This window comes from Erinaceus europaeus, chromosome 1 (assembly GCF_950295315.1).
Source record: "Erinaceus europaeus chromosome 1, mEriEur2.1, whole genome shotgun sequence".
Taxonomy (NCBI): Eukaryota; Metazoa; Chordata; class Mammalia; order Eulipotyphla; family Erinaceidae; genus Erinaceus; species Erinaceus europaeus.
Window position 1 is genome coordinate 79,821,230 of NC_080162.1, and position 19,805 is coordinate 79,841,034.

Sequence of the window (19,805 nt, forward strand, 5' to 3'; positions counted from 1 at the left end):
AGGGCTCAGGTGTTAATATAGAAAAGACCTATGAGGGAGTCGGGCTGCAGCGCAGCAGGTTAAGCACAGGTGGCGCAAAGCACAAGGACTGGCATAAGGATTCCAGTTCGAACCCCGGCTCCTCACCTGCAGGAGAGTCGCTTCACAGGTGGTGAAGCAGGTCTGCAGGTGTCTATCTTTCTCTCCTCCTCTCTGTCTTCCCCTCCTCTCTCCATTTCTCTCTGTCCTATCCAACAACGACAACAATAATAACTACAACAATAAAAAACAAGGGCAACAAAAGGGAATAAATAAATAAAATAAATATTAAAAATATATATATATATAAAAAAGAAAAGACCTATGATTCAATTCTGGCTGTCACTTATTAACTAGTAAGCAACTTTTTGTCAGTCAGATTTTAATTTGCTGGGGAGTGGGGTGGTGGTGGTAGAGCAGACAATACTTCTATTTCAAAAGGATATTCTACGGGGCTGGGCAGGGTGCAACTTGTAAAGTATGTAAGTTATCATGAGTGTGGACCCAGGTTCTAGACCGCAGTCCTTACTTGCAAGAGGGAAGCTTCACAAGCTGTGGAGCAGGCTGCAAGTGTCTCTCTTTTTCTTCCCCTTTCTTGCCCTCTTCCCCCATCTCTAGCATAATAAAAAATTCAATAATAATAGCAACAACGACAATAACAACCAGAGGTCTAGGCAGTGGTACATGTGGTTAAGTACATTATGTTACTTGTTAGTATGTACAAGGACCGGGGAACGCTTCACAAGTGGTAGAGCAGTGCTGCAGGTGTCTGTCTCCCTCTTCCCTCTCAATTTCTCTCTGTTCTATCAAATAAAATAAAGTTTAAAGATTTATAAAAATCAAGGGAGTCAGGCAGTAGTACAGTGGGTTAAGTGCAGAAAGCGTAAGGATCCGGGTTCGAGCCCCAGGCCCCCCACCTGCAGGGGAGTCGCTTCACAGGTGGTGAAGCAGGTCTGCAGGTGTCTCTCTTTCTCTCCCCCCTATGTCTCCCCCTCCTCTCTCCATTTCTCTCTGTCCTATCCAACAACGAAGACATCAATAACAACAATAATAACTACAACAATAAAAAGCAAGGGCAACAAAAGGGAAAATAAATATAAAAAAGTAAAAATAAAAAAAATTTATAAAAATCAACTACAAATACACACACATATGAATGATACTCTAATGAGTAAAAGAGAGGAGGAGGTGGTTCAATGGATAGAGGGCGTCCATTTTATGTGTGAGGTCCTGAGTTCAGTTCCAGGCATTGCACATGATGGAGCAGTGCTCTGGGGTCTCTCTCTCTCTTTCATAACATAAATAAATGTAAATAAGTAATTAAAAATAAGGAGAAAAGATATGTAAAACACTTATGACATAATACATGTGCTTAAAATAGTACAATAGGCCAAAAAAAAAAAGCAAAACAAACACTCTCCAAACAAACAAAGCATCTAGACATCTACTTATTCAAACCTCGAGGTCTATATACAGTGGTTTTCAACCAGGGAGACCTTCTTCTGGGGGTGGGGTAGAGGGATAATTTTCAGTGTCTGGAGACATTTGTGGTTGTCATAACTGAGAGTGCTACTGACACCCAGTGAGTAGAGGTCAAGGGTGCTGCTAAGCCCTACACTGCATAGGACAGCCCCTCACAACAAGCACTCAGCCCCAAACATTAACAGTGGCAAGTCTGAGAAGCTCTGGCCCACAATAGAAATTCTTATGTATTCAATCTGAGTAAGCCACTTCACTCTTCTTAGCTTTACCTTTTACTATACGCAATACAAGGATAAATGGAGTGGTGCTCCCGACATCACCAGGCTACTGGGAGCATAAAATAAAATAAGGGCAAAGGGCACTATTGCCACATCTTTTACAGTAGGTATGTGGGTATGCGAGAAGGCCCAATTCACTAGACAAAGGCAGAATTGATGACAACAGGAGCAGTGTGAGAGGGAGTTCATGAGAATAGAATTACTTGTTTGAGAATGTCATCATCTAAAAAGGGCCCCTTGCCAGTCTTCATCTATAAATCAACTGGAGCAGGGGAGCTCTCATGCATAGTGATGGAATAGCAGCACTTCTCAGAGAGAAGAGCAAGATGGAGCGTGGGAAGTGGGTAGGAACACCACAGGCTTATCAAAGAGGAGCTAACAGACGTAGGAAGTGAGACATTGCTTAGAGTCTTAGTCTAGTGTTGCCTGGGTTGTTAAAACAACAGAAATTCATTATCTCATAGGACTGGAGGCTCAAATCTTAGGTCAAGATTCCAGTAGGGTTCAGTTTCTGGAGAGCATTCTTCCTGGCTTACAGAATGATGGCTGTCATCTTGATGTGCTCTCACTCATTGGGGTGAGAGCAAGAAATTTAGTCTCTCTCCTAAGGTCACCAATACTATGGGACTAGGGCCCTGTCCTTATGATTTCATTTAAGCTTAATTATCCCTTGAAGGCTCTATCTCCAAATCAGTTAGATGAGGGATTACAGCTTCAATATATGAATGGGGACAGGGAGAGAGGGGCGAGACATAGTCTGTCCATAGTCCTGGAACCTAGCACAGCCAAGGTCTCACAGTGGAAGATCCAGACATTAATTCAAAGCTTCTTTTTTTTTTTTTTTTTTTGACAGTTTTTTTTTTTTAGTGCTACTTTTTTTTATTGGGGAATTAATGTTTTACATTCAACAGTAAATACAATAATTTGTACATGCATAACATTCCCCAGATTCCCTTATAACAATACAACCCCCACTAGGTCCTCTGAATCCTTCTTTCAAAGCTTCTTTATGATGACAGTTACTGAATCTTTTCAGCTGTCTTCTCTAGACAATATCCGTAAGTTAGCTCCTACAAGTCTTTCATGAACTAACTACTTCTCAGGAAACCTGTTAACATCCAGGGTCATAGAAGGATATTTCTCTTACTTGACCCCCCGGACTCAATTAAGAGGAAAAGAAACACCTGCAGCACTGTTTCACCATTTGTGAAGCCTTCCACATGGGGGAGGGCACACTTGAACTTGGCTCCCTTTGCATGGTAACTTATGTGCTGAACTGGGTGTGCCACTGCCTGGCCCCAGGTCATGTCTTTCTAATTAATCAGAATCACTTTAGGCATGATTCTTAATCTTGGGACCTTTTATAAAAATTCAATTATACTGCCAAAGTAATTCAGTAAGAATGTCTGGAGGTAAGACCTAAAGCATTGTCATTTTAAAATTTCTCTAAGGTGGTGTGGGAGGTGGTACAATGGATAAAGCATTGGACTCTCAAGCATGAGGTCCTGAGTTCGATCCCTGGCAGCACATATACCAGAGTGATTTCTGGTTCTCTCTCCTATTTTTCTCATTAATAAATAAGTAAAATCTTAAAAAAAAAATCTCAAGTAATTTCAATAAGTAGACAAAGTTGAGGTCCACTGATCATGGGTGTGTGTGTGTGTGTGTGTGTGTGTCTCCTTTCCCCTCTCCTCAAATTTATTGTTTAGTTTGTCTAAAGTGGGACCTGCCAGTCTGCATTTTTTAAAAAATATGTATTTATTCCCTTTTGTTGCCCTTGTTGTTGATGTTCTTTTATTGTTATAGTTATTGTTGTTGTTGATGTTGTCATTGTTGCATAGGACAGAGAGAAATGGAGAGAGGAGGGGAAGACAGAGAGAGGGAGAGAAGGATAGACACCTGCAGACCTGCTTTACCGCTTATGAAGCGACTCCTCTGCAGGTGGAGAGCCAGTGGTTTAAACTGAGATCCTTACTCCTGTCCTTATGCTTTGCACCACTTGCACTTAACCCACTGCACTACCACCTGACTCCCCCAGTCTGCATTTTTAAACAATTCCCCAGCTGACTCTGATAGTCAGGTTTAGGACTGGAGTTAAACTCCCTACTCCCTAGAAACTGTTCATGTCTGTAGCTATACATAAGCTCTTTCCTCTTCAAGGTACAGCATTTTTGGAATATCCCTTCACACGCATAAGATTTTAAAGAACTTATTTAAAGAACTTTCTGAAAACACAAGGGGAAAGCAGCAGGAGAAACAAAATGAGGGTTAAGAAATTATTGAGCTGGGCGGGGCTAGATAGCATTATGGTTATGCAAAGAGACTCCCATTCCTGAGGCCCCAAAGTCCCAAGTTCAATCTCCCATATCACCATAAGCCAGAGCTGAGAAGTGCTCTGGTAAAAAAAACTTGTTTGAGGGGGTACAATCTTACATCTCCACTCAAAAAAAAAAAAAAAAAAAAGGCAACAGGCAACAAACACCATCTTCTGGTATAAAAACCCACCCTTCCTTGTCTCTGTGTGTGTCCACATGCACATACACCCCACATCTTTACCCTTCTTTTCTATTTTTTCCCCTTTTGCTGCCCTTGTTGTCTATTGTTATTGCTGTCGTTCTTTTTAGACAGGACAGAGAAAGAAAGATAGACACCTGTAGACCTGCTTTACCACCTGTGAAGCGACCCCCCCTGCAGGTGGGGAGCCAGGGGCTTGAACCGGGATCCACATACTGGCCCTTGCGCTTCATGCCATGTGTGCATAACCTGCTTAGCCTCTACCCTTATTTTCCATCAACTTCTCCCTAATAAAGGATGCCATAAACTCACACCAAACCACAAGTGTATTTTATTTTATTTTATTTTATTTTATTTTTACCTCCAGGGTTATCGCTAGGGCTCAGTGTCAGCACTACAAATCCACTGCTCCTGACAGTCATTTTTTCCATTTTATTGGATAGAACAGAGAGAAATTAAGACAGGAAGGGGAGGTGTTGTATGCTTTACATTGGGTTCTAGTTCTCCCCCGCAAAGAGAATTAGATCAGTCCTGTTAATTTCGCGGGCCTGCTTCTCCCCGCCCCTAGAAAAACCCGCCAGAGTTCCAGAGTGACAGATTTCGGAGAGTTCCAGAGTTCGAGAGTAAGAGAGAGTGCTTTTGCCGCCGCAAAGAGACAGCAGAGTTCTGTTTGGTGATTAGTTTGTCTTAGTTTCTGAATCGTTGTTCAGAATAAAGAAATACAGCTGCCCTGCCCAGCTGTTGTCTCTGCGTCTCTGTTACCCGCCCGTGAAGCTAGACCCGCCCAGCAAGAGCCTTCCAAAATATTAACAACAAATGGCGCCCACGTGGACCTGACCTGCACATCTCTCAGATAAGTAAAGACAATTTGGCTACCTATGCACTATGGCCTTCTCTTCTGCTTGTGAAGAGATCTCCAAAGGCCTCTGCTCTTTCTTCAAGAGACTGTTTTGCTGTTTCTGGAACATTTATCTCTGGACCACTCTGTGGTTTCCACTCACTTGGGCGAACTCAGAACAGTCAGCGGGAATAGCCAGCGGGCGGGAGGCGAGGCGCGGAGCTGCTGTTTCCACCTGGTTAAACAGCCAGCCAGCCGGCTGCGCCCAGACAACCCCGCGCACCGCGCCCGCAGCCCCGCAGCCCCGCAGCCCGCAGGAGGCTGACGCCAACATGCTAGAGCCCGATGCCAACATGCTAGAGCCCGATGCCAACACGCAAAAGCCTGAGGCCAGCCCACAGGAGCCGGCTCTCCACCGCGTGGTGCAGGGCACTGGACATGTGATCCCTCCACGCTGCTCGGCCACTGCGAACAGGGCAGCAGACATGACAGGGCCATGGGGCAGGGCTGCGGTGGCCTATCATGGCCGCCACCCCTGGGCACCTAGGCCCACGCCTTCTACAAAAGTGGCCCGCCTGCCCTCTTGCTATGAATTCTGGAACCATCCCGGGCCTCCCGGACCCCCGGGCTCCCTGCCAAAACTGGGAACACGAGATCTCCAGCTGCCGGTCCCGTCTGAAGGCAGACAAGCTGGAGTACCCAGAGATTTGTGCAGAGATTGCAACCTGCAATTCCTAGAAGTAAAGCTGCGCGAGAAGCCACCTCCGGATGGTGAACCCCCCCCCCAACAACTAAGACAGTACAGATTTAAATTCGTGTTTAAAATGACATGTCTTCATAACAAAGGTTTCTCTCCTTGTGTATTAATGACCATGTTTATGTATATGTTTAAAGTTTGGTAAACAGTAACTTTAAGGCTAAATTCTTACTAGTCAAAGTTAAATGAAAAATGTTTTCAACGTAATTCTCATAAAGATAAAATTAACTTACATTTAAAGTCTAAGGTAAAAATTAGTTAACAAGCAATATATTTTAACTAAGTTGGTCTAAACAAAAGGTTAAATAGATTTGTTGATATGTAAAACTCTCCACTACCTTCTCTATTAGAAATGGTAGATCGCACAATGGCTATGCTAATTATTCTCATGCCTGAGGTTTCCTCTCCGGCCCACACCTAGGGTGTGTCTCCATCTTGAATGGGTGTAACAAAAGGTTAAAAGACATTGTTGATATGTAAAAGTTTCAAATTCCTTCTCTATTAGAAACGTTGGATCGTGCAGTAGATATGCTAATAACAAGTTTTGTTTCATAGTAAGTAAATTGCAGCCAGCTGCCTTTGGGACTCTAGGCCATTCCCTGCCCCCATGCAAATGCCCATCGAGGCAAGTAGCCCCCCAGAGGCAAGAAATGTTTTTTTTAAGCTGATAAAGTTTAGCCCACAGAGGCAGATATGGTCCCCTCAGGACTTCCCTTAGCAACACACTGGTTCTTGTTATTTGCTTGCATGTTTCTCCATGTTTGTGCCAGTTTCTTTTTATAAAAATGCCTGTACGATATAGGTTTCTGTTCACCCCACACCCTTGATACTGTAGCCATTTAGTTAAAAGAAAAGGGGGAATTGTTGTATGCTTTACATTGGGTTCTAGTTCTCCCCCGCAAAGAGAATTAGATCAGTCCTGTTAATTTCGCGGGCCTGCTTCTCCCCGCCCCTAGAAAAACCCGCCAGAGTTCCAGAGTGACAGATTTCGGAGAGTTCCAGAGTTCGAGAGTAAGAGAGAGTGCTTTTGCCGCCGCAAAGAGACAGCAGAGTTCTGTTTGGTGATTAGTTTGTCTTAGTTTCTGAATCGTTGTTCAGAATAAAGAAATACAGCTGCCCTGCCCAGCTGTTGTCTCTGCGTCTCTGTTACCCGCCCGTGAAGCTAGACCCGCCCAGCAAGAGCCTTCCAAAATATTAACAACAGGGAGGCAGAGAGGGAGAGAGACACACTAGCAGACCTACTTCACTGCTTCTGATGTGTCCCCACTGCAGGTAGGAAGCCAGCCAGGGGCTTGAACCCAGATCCTTTCATGGGTCCTTGCACTTCTTACTATGTGTGCTTAACCAGGTGCACCACTGCCTAGCCCCCATAAGTGTATTTGAATAGGGGACAAAGACAATAAACCAAAAGAACTGGATTGAGAAGAAATTTCAAGCAGATTTCTGAATGAGAGGGACAATAAAGGATAAGCCTAAGCTTTTTGGAAACTTGTATCAATACATTAACTTGCTGAATCCTGGTGACTGTTAGATATGCTGTTCTTTGTATTATGCTCTACCATTACCACAAAAAAGAGGTATATTATTGACATCTAGGAATCACTAGTGAAAACCTTAATACTGACAGAAAGGTTACATAACAGATCTGATAAACTTTAGGGACAACACCGAAACCCTATGTGTATCACCAGACATGGAAGTTAAGTATTCCTTATAGGAACTGAAAGTCAAGACACATAGGTTCTAAGTCAACTCTGATTCTCATATTTTCTGCTAAACTCTACCATAATAATATTTTCCCTTTAATAGCTCTATCTGTAAGATGGGAAAATCTCATAGATATCTTGACTGAGACTGGCCCATGGAAACAAAAGTAGGACAAAAGAAAAGACACAGGAGTTGGGCGGTAGTGCAGCGGTTAAGTGCATGTGGCACAAAGCACAAGGACTGGCATAATGATCCCGGTTCAAGCCCCGGCTCCCCACCTGCAAGGGAGTCACTTCACAGATGGTGAAGCAGGTCTGCAGGTGTCTGTCTTTCTCTCCCCCTCTCTGTCTTCCCCATCTCTCTCTGTCCTATCCAACAACAACATCAGTAACAACAGCAACAATAAAAACAAGGGCAACAAAAGAGAAAATAAATAAATATAAGAAAAATTAATAAAAAAATAACCTCAAAAAAAAAGGAAAGAAAAGACAGAAAGATATTTAAAAAAAAAACTCCCCATAGAAAGTCAAACTAAATAAACTTAGATCAGTTACAATTTAGATAATACAGAAAATTAACTAATCATAGGGGGGGAAGGATTTATTTTAGTAAAAACAGCAATATTTACCTTATCGTTTAGAAGTGGTTTGATCTCTGTGAGTTGAACATCCTGAAGTTCATCCATGAGGACAGCTGACAATATAGAATTCTCGAGAGTAAGTCAGTAAATCTGAAACAAAACAGCAGAGAAGGCTTAAACTAGGAGTTGAACATGTAGTCAGTCATACACCACTCAAAGGTGTAAAGGTACAGGAAATTAGATAGAAATAGCAGCCTGGGAGGTGGCACAATGGCAGGACACTTGCAAGTATGAGGACCTGAGTCTGATCCCCAACGTTGTACACACCGACCAGAATGATGCTCTGGTTGTCTTTCCCATTAACAAATAAATAAAAAACAACTTTTTTAAGGTGACAGGTAGACTCTGAAGTGGCCTCTAATATCCCAGCATCTTGATACTTATAGCTCTGGCTTATGGTGGTGCGGGGATTGAACTTGGGTGTTAGAGTCTCAGATATAAAAGTCATTTGCATAACTATTAAGCTGTCTCTTCAGCCCATGTGACTTACTTTAACTACAAAATATGACAACTGGTGAAATACACATAAGAACTTACACAGGGGGAGTCGAGTGGTAGCTCAGTGGGGTAAGCGCACATGGCGCAAAGCACAATGACAACCCCGGGCTTCCCATCTGCAGGTGAGTCACTTCACAGGCAGTGAAGCAGGTCTGCAGGTGTCTATCTTTCTCTCCCCATCTCTGTCTTCCCCTCATCTCTCCATTTCTCTCTATCCTATCCAACAACAATAACAACAATAATAATAACCACAACAACAATAAAACCACAAGGGCAACAAAATGGAAAAAACAGCCTCTAGGAGCAGTGGATTCGTGGTGCAGGATCCCTGGAGGCAAAAAAAAAAAAAAAAAAAGCCCAACCTACATAGGTTGGTGTACTTCACCAAAGTAAAAGATTCTAAGGTTGGAGGGAGGGTTCAGGTCCTGGAACATGATGGTAGAGGCAGACCTAGTGCCCAGTGGGGTTGTATTGTTATGTGGAAATTTTATACATGTACAGACTATTGTATTTTACTGTCAACTGTAAACCACTAATCCCCCCCTTGATAAAAAAGAAAGAAAGAAAGACAGAAAGAGAGAGAGAGAGAGAGAGAAAGAAAGAAAGAACAAACTTACATAGAAGCTGGGTGGTGGTGCACCTGTTTAAGTACATATGTTACAAAGCACAAGGACCCAGGTTCCAGCTCCCCGGTCCCCACCTGCAGGGGGAAGCTTTGCAAGCAGCTGCAGGTCTCTCTCTCTCTTTTAATATTTGTTTATTTATTAATGAGAGGGATAGGAGGAGAGAGAAAGGACCAAACATCACTCTGGTACATGTGCTGATGGGGATGGAACTTAGGACCTCATGCTTGAGAGTCCAACCCTTTATCCACTGCACCACCACCCAGACCACAGTGTCTTTCTCTATCATGCTTTCCCTCTCAATTTCTGGCTCTCTATCTAATAAACAAATAAAGACAAAAAAATAAAAAAAGAACCTACATATAATTATATCACATACTATTTTTTTAATTAATTTTTTTTTAATTTTATTATTAGGATAGAGACAGAAATTGGGCTACAAGAGAAGAAGAGAGACACCTGTTGCACTGCTTCACTTCTCATGAAGCTTCCCCTCTACAGACGAGGATCAGGGACTCAAACCTGAGTCCTTGCCAGTCCGCACCACTGCCTGGCCCTATGTCTCATACTATTAATATTTTAACATTTTGGGGCCAGGTGGTGGTGCACCTGGTTAAGCACACAATGTTAGAATGAGTAAGGACCCAGCTTTGAGCCTCTGGTCCCCACCTGACAGGGAGAAAGCTTCATGAGGGGTGAAGCAGGACTGCAGGTGTCTCTCTGCCTCTCTATCTCCCCTTTCCCTCTCGATGTTCTTGCTGTCTCTATCCTATAAATAAAGAAAATAAAATATATACATATATATAGTTTTTAAACATTTGCCTTGCAAAAAGACATATTGCTGATGTTGGGAGAGGACCATGTGGCAAGGTGAACCTGAAAGATATCGAGAAACTGGGACCTTAGAAACTTAAATGCTGTGGTCTGGGAGGTGACGCAGTAGATAAAACATGAGGTCCTGAGTTCAGTCCCCAGCAGCACATGTACCAGACTGATGTCTGGTACTTTCGCTCTCTCCTCCTATCTTTGTCACTGATTAATAAATAAAATCTTTAGATTAAAAAAAAAAAAAAAAGGAACTTAAATGTTATACAGAAACCAATTTCTGCCAACCACACAGGTAGGGAAGTAAATTCTTCTCTAGTTGAGCCTCAGAGGGAAGTAAGTTCTGACCAGCAACCTTGATTACAAGCCTACAGAATATCTAGTCAACCTATGCTAGACTCCCAAATTCCAGAAACTATAAGAAATGTGTTTATTTATTATTGTATAGAGACAAAGAAATTGAGAAGAGGGAGATAGAGAGGAAAAGAGATGAGAGACACCTGCAGCTCTACTTTCCCCTGGCAGGTGGGGGACCAGGGGGTTGAACCTGGGTCCTTGTGCACTGTAACGTGTATGCTTAACCAGGTGTGCCACTGTCTAGCCACTAAAATATATATGTGTGTGTGTGTGTGTGTGTGTGTGTTTCTTGAACCCACTGAGTTTGTAGTAAATTTTTACACAGCAATGGATAATTCAATGGCGTTCGTCATTGGGGCAGAAGTAGAAGGGGTAAATACATTTTAGTTACTGAAGATGTGCAAGTAACATAACACATTCAAAGTGACACATCAGAAGCAAATCTAAAGGGTGGGAAGATGACAAAAACAAAATAAAACAAACAGAAGGCTAGAAGGAGGCTTTGCATTAATAATGGCAATGAAGAGGGAGATGAACCAAGATTAAGTTCCCAACCCTCATCCTGGAGAATTACAGCAAAGGAAGGAGAGATGGTGTCTGTCTTTCCCCTCTCTTTCACTCTACTTCTAGGAAAGGCTTCCAGGAAAAGTGGAGTTCTATAGGGACCAAGCCCCAGAGATAAGCCTGTTGTCTAAGAAATGAGAAAGGGAAAAGGAAAAAGAAAAAATAAAGAAAGCCTTAACTATAAAAAAAAAGATGGGTGGGAGTCAGGCAGTAGCACAGTGGGTTAAGCACAGGTGATGCAAAGCGCAATAACCAGCGTAAGGATCCCAGTTTGAACCCCCAGCTCCCCACATACAGGTGAGTCGCTTCACAGGCGGTGAAGCAGGTCTGCAGGTGTCTTTCTCTTGCCCTCTCTGTCTTCCCCTCCTCTCTCCATTTCTCTCTATCCTATCAAACAATGATGACAACAATAACAATAGCAACAATAAAACTAGGGTGACAAAAGGGAGTAAGTAAATAAATAAATATTTTTTAAAAAGATGGGTTAGAAACTGGAAGGTGCAGTGGGGGTACAGTGTAATGGTTATGCAAAGAGACTTTCATGCCTGAGTCTCTCAAGTCCCAGGTTCAATCCCCCACATCACCATAAGCCAGAACTGAGCAGTGCTCTGGTTGAAGAAAAAAAAAAAAAAAGGAACTGGAAGGTGGTTCACCATGTTTGAGACCCTGGTCATCACATGGAAGTTGCCTATAAGGGTAAAGATCCCAAGTGGTAGAATGTGCTGTGATGTCTCTGCTCTTTTTGTCTCTCCCTATCTCTTGATTTTATCTAAAAGGGAGAATAAAAAAGTCACTGAAAGCAGTGGAGTAATGAGTCCCAGAAAGCAACTCTGGTGAGAAAAAAAAAAAAAAGTCATGAGCCAGAGCAATTAAAAGAAGCAATTACTTCTAAATCATGGGAATAAAAAATACAAGACATTGGGAGTCGGGCGGTAGTGCAGCGGGTTAATCGCAGGAGGTAAGGATCTTAGTTCAAGCCCCCAGCTGGTGAAGCAGGTGTGCAGGTGTCTATCTTTCCCCCTCTGTCTTCCCCTCCTCTCTCAACTTCTTTTTAAAATTTTTTTAATTATATCTATTTATTTTCCCTTTTATGGCCCTTGTTTTTATTGTTGCTATTGTTATTGATGTTGTCATTGTTGGATAGGACAGAGAGAAATGGAGAGAGGAGGGGAAGACAGAGAAGGGGAGAGAAAGATAGACACCTGCTTCACTGCCTGTGAAGCAACTCCCCTGCAGGTGGGGAGCCTGGGGCTTGAACCCGGATCCTTAGGCGGTCCTTGTGCTTTGTGCCACGTGCGGTTAACCGCTACAGCCCAACTCCCTCCTCTCTCCATTTCTCTCTGTCCTATCTAACAACGACGACAATAATAACTACAACAATAAAAAACAAGGGCAAGGGAATAAATCTTTTTAAAATATACAAGGCATTATTTCATTACATTAATCCATTTTTTCTATCTAAAGATATGATTGCCTGGTTTTATCTTAACTCTACAGAGAATATATATTCCAGGATTTTTAAAAAAAAAAAAATTTATTGAGAGTCTGGCGGTAGCACAGCGAGTTAAGCGCACGTGGCGCAAAACGCAAGGACCGGTGTAAGGATCCCGGTTTGAGCTCCCGGCTCCCCACCTGCAAGGGAGTCGCTTCACAAGCGGTGAAGCAGGTCTGCAGGTGTCTGTCTTTCTCTCCCCCTCTCTGTCTTCCCCTCCTCTCTCCATTTCTCTGTCCTATCCAACAACGACATCACACCAACAACAATAATAACAACAACAATAAACCAACAAGGGCAACAAAAGGGAAAATAAATAATAAAATAATAATTATTAAAGAAATATTTATTTTATTTATTCATTCCCTTTTGATGCCCTTGTTGTTTCATTGTTGTAGTTATCACTGTTGTCGTTGTTGCTGGATAGGACAGAGAGAAATGGAGAGAGGAGGGGGAAGACAGAGAGGAGGAGAGAAAGATAGACACCTGTAGACCTGCTTCACCACTTGTGAAGTTACTCCTCTGCAGGTGGGGAGCCAAAGGCTCGAACCCAGATCCTTACCTTGGTCCTTGTGCTTTGCATCACCTGCACTTAACCCACTGCGCTACAGCCTGACTCCCAGCTTTTTTTTTTTTTTAAACCAGAACACTGCTTGGCTCTTGCTTATGGTGGTATGGGAGATTGAACCTGAAGCCTCAGGAATGAAAGTCTTTTGCGTAACTGTTATGCTATCCTCAGACTACTTTTTAATTTTTTTTTTTTCCTCCAGGGTTATTGCTGGGCTCGGTGCCTGCACCATGAATCCACCGCTCCTGGAGGCCATTTTTTTCCCTTTTGTTGCCCTTGTTGTAGCCTCATTGTGGTTATTATTATTGCCATTGTTGATGTTGTTCGTTGTTGGATAGGACAGAGAGAAACGGAGAGAGGAGGGGAAGACAGAGAGGGGGAGAGAAAGATAAGACACCTGCAGACCTGCTTCACCGCCTGTGAAGCGACTCCCCTCCAGGTGGGGAGCCGGGGGCTTGAACCGGGATCCTTACACCGGTCCTTGTGCTTTGCGCCACATGCGCTTAACCCACTGCGCCACCGCCCGACCCCCAATTTTTTTTTATTATTGATTTAATGATGATCAACAGATTGTGGGGTAAGAGGGGAAATTAGTCAAGGCATGCTCCCCAAACTACTTTTAAGCTAAAAGTAAAATAAATTCTGTTCCCAAATGTTAAGACCAATACAAGCCTTCCCCCTCCGTTTTTTTTTTTTCCCCCTTCAGGATTTTAGTTATTAATTAGTAAGACAGAGGAAGAGGAAAGAGAATCAGAGCATCACTTTGGCACATGCTCTTCTGGGGACTGAACTCAGGACCTCATGATTGATAGTCCAAGTCGTCATCTATTGTCATGCAGCAATAAAAGCCCTTTGATCTTATCTGTTTGTGTGTGTGGTACCTGGGCTTTGTACAACCAGAATAATTTTGTCATTCTTAAAAAAGAAAAAAAAAATCAAATAAACAGGGAAGGGAGACCATAGCACTGTTTCACCATCCAAGGAACTTCCCTGGTGCCATGATGCTCTTATAGTGGCTGGGTTAAAGTATGGACTTTGGTGGTCCAGGAGGTGGCACAGTGGATAGAGCATTGGACTCTCAAGCATGAGGTCAAGAGTTCAATCCCCAGAAGCACATGTACCAGAGTGATGTCTGGTTCTTTCTCTCTCTCCTATCATTTCTCATGAATAAATAAATAAAATCTAAAAAAAAAAAAGTCTGGACTTTGTGCATGGTCAGGTGTGTCCCCTACTGTGAGCTATCCTTCAGCCCCCAATCATACCTACGAATGATTCATGTACAATCTTCAAACTACAGATCTCATTAGTCAGTCATAAATATGACACTTGAGGCACTTTAAAGAGCACAAGCTTGATATTCAACCTACTTAAAAAAAGTGTATGTTTCTTTTTCTTTCTCAGAGTTCAGTTATCCTGTGAACTTGACTGAGTCACTGAACTTCTAAAAGTTGAATTATTACTTTCTTTTTTACACTAGAATTTTTAAATTTCTTTTTATACCTGTCTCATTTCCAAAGAGGTGACTAGAAACTTGTGAAAAAAATTGCATCTATAATTCTCCATTTGAAGGGCCAGTAGCTCTCAAATTATCAAGGATCTGGAGTAGGGCACCAAAGTAAAAACCCTGGGGTGAGGGTGAATGTTCAGCTTCCTGGGGGGTGGAGGGGATAGGATGGGACACAGTCTTTTGGTGGTGGGAATGGTGTTTATGTACACCTATTAATTTGTAGTCATATAAATCATTATTTAATTAATATGAGAGGGGGGAAATTGATTGTATATCTCAAACTTTTTCTTTTTTATAAATTTTTTATATTTATTTATTCCCTTTTGTTGTCCTTATTGTTTTATTATTGTAATTATTATTGATATCGTGGTTGTTGGGATAGGACAGAGAGAAATGGAGAGAGGAGGGGAAGACAGAGAGGGGGAGAGAAAGATAGACACCTGCAGACCTGCTTCACTGCTTGTGAAGCAACTCCCCTGCAGGTGGGGAGCCTGGGGCTCGAACTGGGATCGTTATGCCGGTCCCTGCGCTTTGCACCACTTGTGCTTAACCCGCTGTGCTACCGCTCAACTCCCTATGTCTCAAACTTTTTAAAGCACAGACTGAGTCTTTTTAATACATAGGCTGAGTTTTTTTGTTAAATATTTATTTTATTTATTTATTCCCTTTTGTTGCCCTTGCTGTTTTATTGCTGTAGTTATTATTGTTGTTGCTGTTGTTGGATAGGACAGAGAGAAATGGAGAGAGGAGGGGGAAGACAGAGAGAGGGAGAGAAAGATAGACACCTGCAGACCTGCTTCACCATCTGTGAAGTGACTCCCCTGCAGGTGGGGAGTTAGGGCTTGAACAGGGATCCTTACGCTGAGGAAGATGGGTCGATATTGGGGCAGCTTGGAATGTTCCTACTCATGACCACAGAATTTGAGCTCAGATCTACAGGGATGCAGAGGTCACATAGGCTCCTAAGCTGAAAATGGGCCCCAGACCAAATCAAATTGATGGGGTTTACAGCCAACAATATTTATATCCCTTTCTCATATTAGGGAGCTACTCTCTTCCCTGATCCAGCTTTCTGTTCCTTTTCCAGCCATGACATCATCTCCCCAGACAATAACTTGGACCCACCTGAATATCAGATTTCAGGCTCAGAGGGAAAAAAAAAAAAAAAAACTAATATAGCCACAGGCCCTTTGGAATATAACTAAAATATGCCTACTAGCTATCTACAAAATGGAGGACCCCCCCCCCCCCAACTTGTCATCTGCACTATCCCAGCCTTTAGGTTCTTGACTGGTAAAAAATTTGTTTGGCTTTGTATGTTAACTCTCTTTTCAGCCACCAGGTTCCAGATGCTAGCATGATGCCAGCCAGACTTCCCTGGACAGACAGTCCCACCAATGTGTCCTAGAGCTATGCTCCCCCAGAGCCCCACCCTACTAGGAAAAGAGAGAAGCAGGCTGGGAGTATGGATCAACCTGTTAATGCCCATGTTCATTGGGGAAGCAATTACAGAAGCCAGACCTTCCACTTTCTGCATCCCACAATGACCTTGGGCCCATACTCCTAGATGGTTAAAAAATAGGAAAGCTATAGGGAGGAGAGGGGCTACGGAGTTCTAGTGGTGGGAATTGTGTGAAGTTGTACCCCTCTTATCCTATGTTTTTGTCAGTTTCCTTTTTATTTAAAATAAATAAATAAAGGATCAGGGCCAGGTGGTTAAGTGCTCATATTACAATGTACAAGGACCCAGGTTCAAGCCCCTGGTCACCACCTGCAGGGGGAAGCTTCATGAGTGGCAAAGCAGGGCTGCAGGTATCTCTCTGTCTCTTTCCCCCTTTACCTCTCCCTCTCAATTTCTCCCTGTCTCTATTCAATAGTAAGTAAACAGAGACCGGGTGGTGGCTCAGCCAGATGAGCACACATACAATGCATATGCTACAATGCCCAAGGACCTGGGTTCCAGCCCCCAGTCCCCATCTATAGGGGGAAAGCTTCACCAATGGTGAAACTGCTGGTGTCTCTCTGTTACTCTCCCCCTCTCTATTACCCTCTTCCCTCTCAATTTCTGGCTGTTTCTAGCCAATAAATAAAGATAATACAATAAATGAATAAAATAAAAAATTTTAAAAAGTACCAAGGATCTTCTTGTGTGTTTACTAATCACCCTATAAATAGTGACTACTGGGAGTCGGGTGGTAGCGCAGTGGGTTAAGCACAGGTGGTGCAAAGCGCTAGGACCAGCATAAGGATCCCGGTTCGAGCCCCTGGCTTCCCACCTGCAGGGGAGTCGCTTCACAGGCGGTGAAGCAGGTCTGCAGGTGTCTCTCTTTCTCTCCCCCTCTCTGTCTTCCGCTCCTCTCTCCATTTCTCTCTGTCCTATCCAACAATGACGACATCAATAACAACAATAATAAAACAAGGGCAACAAAAGGGAATAAAATAAAACAGTGGCTATTTTTAATTTGAACTTCAACATTAATAATTCAAAAGTTCCCTGTCCTAGGACTGGAGAGATAGCATAATGGTTATGTAAGACTTTAATGCCTGAGGTTCTAAGATCTCAGGTACATTCTCTAGTCCTACCACAAGCCAGCGCTGAGGAGTACTCTGGTCTCTATTTCTTCCTCTCTGTATCTGTCACTCATAACAGAAGTTATCTGACCTGTGGTGGTTTGTACTGCTAACTTCAGAAATTATGGAAATCATAAAATATTGGGTTGAAAAGTCACAATGAGGGGTCAGGCAGTGGCACACCTGATTGAGTGCATGTTACAATGCACAAGGACCTGGGTTCAAGCCTGTTCCCCTCCTGCAGGGGGAAAGCTTCACAAACGGTGAAGTAGTGTTGCAGCCTGTCTCTTTCCCTCTCTATCTCCCCTCCCCTCTGTCTCTATCCAATAAATAAAAAAACTAAAAGTCATGGGGCTAAATAGTGGCATACCAGTGCACCTGGTTAACTGCACATGTTACAATGAGCAAGAACCTAGGTTCCAACCTCCAGTTCCTACCTGCAGGGGGGAAAGTTATGTGAGTGATGAAGCAGTGCTTCAGGTCTCTCTCTATCTTCCTTACCCTCTTGATTTCTGGCTGTCTCTATCCAATAAATAAAGATTTAAAAAAAAGGTCATGATGTATTTTTGCATAGAAAAAAATACATCCGGACTTTTGACAATTCAATAGTAAATAAATTTTATTCACAGTTCTTTTATCTAAAAACCATTATTAATATTTTAGTCTAGGGAGTCGGGCGGTAGCGCAGCAGGTTAATCGCACACAGCGCGAAGCATAAGGACCAACATAAGGATCCCGGTTTGAGGCTCTGGCTCCACACCTGCAGAGGAGTTGCTTCACAGGTGGTGAAGCAGATCTGCAGGTGTCTATCTTTCTCTCCCCCTCTGTGTCTTGCCCTCCTCTCTCCATTTCTCTCTGTCCTATCCAATAACAATGACATCAATATCAACAACAATAATAACTACAACAATAAAACAACAAGGGCAACAAAAGGGAATAAATAAATATTAAAAAATATTTTAGTCTATTTCCATTATTTTTTCATATAAAATGGTGGTGATTTCCTGAGTTTTTTTTTCTCCAAGCACTTGCACTATTTCCTACTTCAACTCACTCACTTGAAATCAGGGCACTTCAAGATGTTAATTATTCAAATGTGACGTCTCTTGGGAAGGTTTGTCAAAGGAACTTCATGGGGAGAGGAAAGCCTGAGGTGCCCTCAGGTCCAAAGTGACTGGCATTCACCTTATGTTCCCGTGCCTTTTTAAAAAAGATGAAAAAAAATATGATGCTTGTGCCAGAATACTTAAGACAAGGGAACAAATTAAATAAAAAGGTTGCATTGAGTCTGTGTTGGTTCTAATACAGACTCAATGCAGAACAGTAAGCAGCTCCAGTGTGACTTAGGAATTGGCAATAAAACAGCAGATAATTCACCTTCCACATTCTGGGAACCTAATGCATTCTTCCAGAGTCAACTTTTGTTCAGCTGTCACTGTCTACAGTCCTTGCCAGTGAGCAGTTGAGTTGTATAACACAAGAAAACTAGGATCACATGGTGGAAAATTTCACCTCTAGATCCATCAGCCACTAACTCCCTCCTGTGGATTTAAAACCTATAGTTCTCTCACCTGCACAAACAATGGTTGCCTGATCTTATTCTGGTACAAAAGGCTACTGATGCATTTTTCAAGATATGCTTATTTCTTTAAAACCGGTTTTTGTTTTTTTTACATTAAAAAAAATATTTATTTTCCCTTTTCATTGCCCCTGTTGTTTTTATTGTTGTTGTAGTTATTATTGCTGTTGTTACTGATATTGTCATTAGATAGGACAGAGAGGAATGGAGAAAGGAGGGGAGACAGAGAGGGAGAGAGAAAGATAGACACCCACAGACATGCTTCACTGCCTGCTTCACGCTTGTGAAGTGACCCCCCTGCAGGTGGGGAGCCAGGGGCTCCAACTGGGATCCTTATGCGGGTACCTGTGCATAACCCACTGTGCTACCTCCCGACCACCCAGTTTTTGTTTCTTTAAGAACAAAGTTAGGTTTAGAACAAAATTGAGAGGATGATATAAAGATGTTTTACATGCCCCTTGACCTCACACATGCAGTTTTTTCCATCACCAGTACTACTCACCAGAATGACAGATTCCCCACCCCAATGACATACCTACATTGATACATTATAATTACCTAAGTCCACAATTTATCCTAAGCTTCATTCTTAACTGTTTTTGCTAGGACAAAGAGAAACTGAAAAGGGAGAGCAGGACAGAGAGAGAGATGCCAGCAGTACTGCTTCTTTGCTCCTGAAGCTTCCTTCTTGGAGGTGGGGATTGAGGGCTTGAACCTGTGTCCCTTTGTGCATGAAAACTTCTTCTTTTTTAATGTTTTTTAAAAATTTTTTTAAAAATTGTTTATTTATTTATTCCCTTTTGTTGCCCTTGTTGTAGTTGCTGTTGTTGTTGATGATGCCTTTGTTGTTGGATAGGACAGACAGAAATGGAGAGAGGAGGGGAAGACAGAGAGGGGGAGAGAAAGACACTTGCAGACCTGCTTCACCGCTTGTGAAGCGACTCCCCTGTGGGTGGGGATCCAAGGGCTCGAACTGGGATCCTTACA

The 19,805-nt window shown here is 42.7% G+C and overlaps 1 protein-coding gene across 5 annotated transcripts in view; it reads right to left on the reverse strand.

The window, feature by feature from the left end:
- NDRG3 (NDRG family member 3) overlaps nt 1-19,805 on the reverse strand; it is a 107,748-nt gene that overhangs the window by 68,558 nt on the left and 19,385 nt on the right. For all 5 annotated transcript variants that reach the window (XM_060189286.1, XM_060189301.1, XM_060189299.1 and 2 more), the window contains exon 2: nt 8,223-8,324. In XM_060189286.1, coding sequence (XP_060045269.1) covers nt 8,223-8,279 — 57 coding nt within the window. In that variant the 5' untranslated portion in view covers nt 8,280-8,324. The remainder of the gene's footprint in view (nt 1-8,222; nt 8,325-19,805) is intronic.